The sequence below is a fragment of the Myotis davidii genome, unplaced genomic scaffold (assembly GCF_000327345.1).
Source record: "Myotis davidii unplaced genomic scaffold, ASM32734v1 scaffold168, whole genome shotgun sequence".
Classification (NCBI taxonomy): Eukaryota; Metazoa; Chordata; class Mammalia; order Chiroptera; family Vespertilionidae; genus Myotis; species Myotis davidii.
This window is the reverse complement of record NW_006383016.1, coordinates 8,646,947-8,653,638: the sequence shown is the minus strand read 5'-3', so window position 1 is coordinate 8,653,638 and position 6,692 is coordinate 8,646,947. Positions and strand designations below refer to the sequence as shown.

The following is a 6,692-nucleotide window of genomic DNA, read 5'->3' as shown; positions in this document are numbered from 1 at the left end:
TCCATAGTTGCTTAGAGTTGCAGTTCAGAGGCCTGCAGTGGCAGGCGGGGAACGTTGGAGTCCTCCGTCACTGAAGCCAGCAAGCCTCATGTTAGTTTCAAGCTGCCTGGCTGCCGGCAGCCATCTTGGCTGGCAGTTAATTTGCATATCACCCTGATTAGCCAATGGGAAGGGCAGCGGTCATACGCCAATTACCAGTTTCTCTTTTATTAGATAGGATATAGATGTATATATTTATACATATAAAACATATGGTTCATGTTTATAAAACCTCTAAGAATTTTTCATAAGACATGCTTATAAAGCATTTTAGAAAAAGCAAATCAAAATCACTATGTTTTAGACCATCTACTAAAATATATTATGAATACCAGTCTTGACTATGATATATTGCTGTTCAGGAACTTACTTTTTAATTGATTTTTAGAGAGATGAAGGTAAAGGGAGGGAGAGAAACATCAATGTGAGAAGGAAATATAAATTGGCTGCCTCCAGCACACCCCCCCAGAGGTAATGGAGCCTGCAACCTTGGCATGTGACCTGACAGGGGATTGAATCAACCTTTCAGTGCTTGGAATGATGCCCAACCATAGGGGCCAAGGCTGGGATCTTAATTATAAAATATTCCCATCTTCTATTTATCACTCAAAGGAATGGGAACTACGAATGGCTGAGAATTGATTCAAAAAAAGAAAAGGTTCATTTCTTCAGAAAGATTTATGAGCAAACTCAAAGAACACATTAATAGGAGTCATAAAGGAGGACAAAAAAGTTTCAGATTATTTTAAAAGTTACAGTATTAGAAAAAATTATTAATATGAAAATCAGTGGGATAGGGTTATTTCAGTAATGTAAAATAATACTATATTACTTTCTCTGCATCTCCTACATCTTAGCACAAATTGAACAAAATAATAATTGTAAAGTTAAATTCCTAGCAGCAGCTCCAGACCAATTGTCTCTCTTTATAAAAGGTGAAACCATCCCCATCCTACAATAAAAATTGAGACAATGCAAAACTGAAGCCTATCTATCTTACTCAATTCCAATTTTATTTATATGACAGTAGAGGCCTAGTGCACAAATTTGTGCACCAGTGGGGTCCCTTGGCCCGGCCTGAGGTATTGGGCCGAAACTGGCTCTCTGACATCCCCCAAGGCATCCCAGATTGCAAGAGGGCACAGGCCAGGCCGAGGGACCCCACCAGTGCACAATCGGGGCCAGGGAGGGACGCAGGAGGTTGGCCAGCCGGGGAGGGACTGCAGGAGGGCTCCAGAGCGTGTCCGGCCTGTCTTGCTTAGTTCCAATCAGCCGGACCCCAGCAACAAGCTAACCTACTGGTCAGAGCGTCTGCCCCCTGGTGGTCAGTGCACATCATAGCGACTGGTCAACTGCCCCCTGGTGGTCAGTGCACATCATAGCGAGTGGCTGAGCGACCCTAGCATATCATTAGCATATTATGCTTTGATTGGTTGAACGGACAACTGAATGACTAGACACTTAGCATATTAGGCTTTTATTATATAGGATTGAAAAATGTAAAAAAGAACATTGAAGATGATATAAAATTGACCCTAACTTATTAAAATTATAAATAATGCATAGCCTAATTGCAAGCTATAGTCTTCAAGTGAGTTAAATAAAAAGTATACCTTTTCTCCCTCTGGTTCCTTTGTTATTTACTTCATTCAAAACATTATATTCATTGACACAAATCATATATGTGATACTTTTAAAGTCTAGTTTAAGGGTAGAAGGAAACATTCCAATTTTCTGTTTTTCCCCAAATTTGTATTCGCACTTTTAACATCTGACAAAGTTTAAAAGGTAACTTGTTAAAATGCATTTTTCTAGGCACAATCAGAAAGTCTCCCATAAATTTATAATGAATATGAATGAATTATAGAAAAATCCGCTAAGCCATAAATGGATGATCACATTTGTAGTTATCATTATGTAGAAGAGGACTGAGGTTTCACATTCCTTTACACTATTTACCTTAGGAATTCCAGTTGATGTTGGAGGAAGAAATGAGTGTTCACACTGCTCTAGGTACTTCTCTGAGTTTGTTTTTCCAAACAGAAGAGTAACCACAAAACCCCTGAAAAAAATTTAATTATACATATGAAAACGAAATTCTACTATAATCTAACACATCTACTACCAAATATTTTTTCAGATTTAATAGGTGGCTTATCATTCACTAAAATATCAGTTTGTGACTTTGACAAGGCAGGGAATTGACAGATTTTGCTATGCTCTGAAATTTAAAATAACTATCAACATTTGTAAATTTACACAATAATGCCATTCTAAGTTTTCATCCAGAATAAAAAAATAAAAAATCTCAGGTAACATTTTCAAACTGTAGGAAAATCAGCCCTCATTAAATAAGTAGGCTAGCTAATAACCAAAGACAGAAACAAATGAGATCTAAATCTATAGTTAAAACACCTTGTTGTATTGCTAATTTACATGAGATTTAATAACTTGTCACTATGACTAAAACACAACAAAGGCTACATGTAAAATAGTGACCCAATTTATTATTTATTTAAATAAGCCTGGAATTAATAAAGGAAAATTAAACTCAAGTTAAACTCAAGTATTGACTAAATGCTATCAATATTTTCTATATTTAAAATTTACCAATTATCTCTAAGCACTACTAAGTAGAGAGAAATTCCATCAGGGAGAAAACTAAATTTTAATTTTGTAATAATCATACAATAATCTTACAGTGATTCAAAGATTGTAGGGACAAGAAGGGAACAGTGAAAAATCATATATAGGCAGCTTCAACTACTGAAGATTCTCAAGGTTCTCTGCTTTTTGTGGCTACCTGCCACTTCACTGCGCTTCAGTACTGGCATCACAAAAGCAGGGGGGGAAAGTGGAAAACACAAATAAAATAACATCAGCTTATGTCATCAATTCTGTTTTTGTTTCATTTTAAAAGGCTGGTCTCAGAATTACCAGTAAATTTTATCTGTGTTGTATCTGATGTTAATATTAAGCGTCACGTTGGCTCTGTATTTCAGTTTTACCTGGTTATAAGGACAGTTACAGACACTATATAAAGTAAACAATGTACTTCTAAAAACATCATCTTGGAACAGACTAATGAAATATAAACCTTTGCCCAGAGTATGAAATTAGGGAAGTAGGCTAAGGAAAAGTCTGACCTTACAAAGAACCTAATAGCTTTAGCACTGAGGTTAAGTAAAAACAGGTAGAACAAATGATTGCACAACCAAACAAACATAATAGAATGCCATTAAATAACCTATAATATAGTATAAATGGTATGCCAAAGTAACAATCAAAAACAAAACAAACTCATTAGTGCTTTTCTTTCCAAAGGATTCTTATAACTAGAAAATAAGGGATTAGCTTTAACTATATGCAAAATATATACATTTTCAACATTATAAATAAACTGCAAAACTTAAAAACGTGTTATTAGCAAAAAATAAAAAAGTGGTTTTCACAGAAAAATGTATTAATTCCTCTCAAGTTTGCATTGTAAGTAAAAAAAGAACAAAAACGTATTTTTAAAAGCTTACACAATAAACCTACTAAAATTAAGAATTTTAATTATATGAAATGTTTTTAGTTGAGATTGTTATTTGAAAGCATATTTTTGCTTTTAAAATTCACAGCCATTAAACTATACTAAGTTAAAGAAGGGACAATATTCTTCATAACTACCGCCAAAATAAGAAAGACTTCCTTCAGAAATTATGGTACCCACTGCCCATAACTGAATAACCTACAAGTGCATAGTTAACTAATCTCCTTTTGAGAAGATTGCTAATATGTAAGTAGAAGTCCCCTGTTGTGGCAGTGAGTTTCACTGGGATCTGGAACAGAACATCAATTTATGTAACAGCATGAACTTGAAATTTCACACCCTACCATGTGACTTAATATTATCTAAAGAGTTTTTAGTGGCTCTCCCACACTTTCCAATGTCCCATCTAAAAACTAACGGCCCAGTGCACAAAATTCATGCACTGGTAGGGTCCCTAGGCCTGTCCAGTGATCAGGGCCGATCTGTGGGGCGACCGGCAGGGCGATTGGGGGGCCCCTGCTGGCACCCACCATGGCCAACCTGGCGCCACCTGCTTGCCAGCCCTGCCCCCCCACCACTGCCACCAGTTGCCTCCCTCTGCAAGGCGACTGGCAGGGTGATTGAGGGGGAGGCCCCTGCTGGCACCCGCCTTGGCTGGCCTGGGTCCTGCGGGCTGAAGGCAGCTCCTGTGTTGAGCGTCTGCCCCCTGGTGGTAAGTGTACATCATAGTGACCAGTCGTTCTGCCATTTGGTCAATTTGCATATTAGGCTTTTATTATATAGGATGTTTACATACTTTACAAGTATCCAAAAATGTCTTTGAAAATTATTCCTTAAAAATTTAGCAGATGCAAAGAGGAAACAGCAGAGGCTCCCGTGACTTTGAAATGAATGCACTCATCACCCTTTTCTCTTTCCCAAATTTTATATAAAATAGTTTAGTCAAAAAGAAGTAATTCTCCACCTCTCCATCTTCCAAGGATTCCTAGGAATCCTACCTTCCTCTATAAACCTAAAATTTCCTTCTTCTCTGAAGTATTGGAAAATCCTTCTCCTTCACTTTTGCCAAGCGCTTATTCAATTAGTGAAATAGAAGAAATCTCTTCTTTCAAAGAAATACCTCAAGACAATCTCCTTTCCAATAAGTAAAAGCAGTTATAACCCTACATGGGAAAGGTGCAACCATGCAGCTCTGGCCTTAGCTTACGATTAAGGAATGTAATTTAGAAGCCAAATGGCTACAGATCTACAGTCTTCAATCATCTTTATAATCAGTAAAGATATTCAGTACTCCATTTATCTGATTCCTATCACTTATTTCTTAATTGTTCAATACACAGTTATAGTATCTAAGGAATTCTAATAAAAATACTAAAACAAAAATAAAAATTAATTTTATGAATAGTACTTTAATTCTCACTTGTTCAACAGTCAATGGTGCACTCCCTATAAAAATGGCTATGCATTACTTTCAAACCCATATCCTGAAAGAGGTAATAGGTAGTTGATATATTCAGAAGCCACCTCTTTAGTGTCTTATACATTCTTTCAGGCCACGGTTTATATATGCTATTCAATTCAGTTAAGTCTGTTAAACCTATAATAACTCCTCCAAATTTGGGGATTCTCAAAATATATTTTAAAAGAACTCATAGGTATTTATTTCACAAATAATTACAGAAATGTATCATCTATATATATATGTGTGTGTATATATATGTATACATATGTGTTAACAACAAAATGCACATTTCAGCTAAGCTGATTAGAATACCTAAAACAAGAATCTCTCATCTATACACTCTCTTACATGTCTGATATCAAATGTTCTGCATGGGAAGCTATACAAAATCATGACTGAAACCTCTCTTGTAAAGGTTTATCAAGGCAAGGTAAAAAGTATAAACTGCAAACCAAATAACCATGAAGAAAAAAACTGCAAATTCAGGTGTTTGAATTTTCTTAACAAAAGAAAAACAATTAAAATTGTTAGAAGTCTAATCAATAACACAATATCTCCATATAAAACTTGATGTGTTATCCATATAACTTACTTATCTTGTTACTGTTATAATAAAGTAATTTCAACCTTAAAGGAGTAATAAAACCAAAAGGAATTTTTAAAAATCGTAAAAATTTTCCTTTATCACAAAGAAGTTTATATCAACTATTTTATTTTTGAAGCTGACTAACCATATTTCTGGCACAAATAATGACCATTATCATTTTATTTCTATAAGTGTGTCAATTTTATTTTTAAACTTTGGTAAAAACAATTTGTAAAAATAGCATTCATAATAAACCATACTTCCATTTCTCTTGGTTATTTTTTTCAATTTTGAAAAACAGAACATATGGATTGCAAAATTATGACTGATTATACTTACCCACCCACAAAGCAGAGGATATAAAATGCCAAATAAAATATTACAAAGGGTCCAAAGGTTATTAGAGAAAGGACAACGCCAAGGCTTCCCCATCCCCATATGGACAGACTGGTCTGAAATAAAGCAAAAAAAAAAGTTTTTAAAAATAAATATGAATTATAAAGGAACCAACAAAACTTTTATATAGTTTTAAATTTCTCCTTTTGTACATTTATAGTACTGTTTTAATTACTGTTGAAATATTTACTTTTGAAAGTGTTAAGTACACTGTTGGAAATTTATCTCCAAGAAATGATATACAAAACCTGAATGTAGGAGGAGATTTATTCACAGAACATCAGTAATGATTTTTTAAAATCTAGTGAAAATGTAAAGGTACAAAAATAGTTATACACATTGTTAAATAATATGCTGGAATGAGAAATGATAAAGTATTTATAAAAACATTTGTGTATTTATATATGCAAAAGCATATGTAAAATGTAGACTAAATTTGTGATTATATTCAATGCTTCATTTCAAAGCTAAGTTGAAATATAACTATAGTATAACTTATTTTTTTTTAATATATTTTTTATTGATTAAGATATTACATATGTGTCCCTGTCCCCACATCACCCTCCACCCCCCCCCCCACCCCCCCGTTGTCCGTGTCCATTGGTTAGGCCTCTATGCCTGCATGTAAGTCCTTTGGTTGCTCTTTCCCCTTTACCCTCCCCTCCCCCACCCTC

The 6,692-nt window shown here is 34.8% G+C and overlaps 1 protein-coding gene across 5 annotated transcripts in view; it reads right to left on the bottom strand.

The window, feature by feature from the left end:
* Nucleotides 1-6,692, bottom strand: part of SNX13 (sorting nexin 13) — an 87,310-nt gene that overhangs the window by 77,920 nt on the left and 2,698 nt on the right. For 4 of the 5 annotated variants that reach the window (XM_015558170.1, XM_015558169.1, XM_015558172.1 and 1 more), the window contains exons 2-3: nt 5,966-6,074; nt 1,999-2,101 (exon numbers count right to left, since the gene is read on the bottom strand). In XM_015558170.1, the coding sequence (XP_015413656.1) occupies nt 1,999-2,101; nt 5,966-6,060 (198 nt within the window). In that variant the 5' untranslated portion in view covers nt 6,061-6,074. Of the gene's footprint in view, nt 1-1,998; nt 2,102-5,961; nt 6,075-6,692 lie in introns of those variants that run through there. The other variant, XM_015558176.1, reaches the window with a different exon arrangement.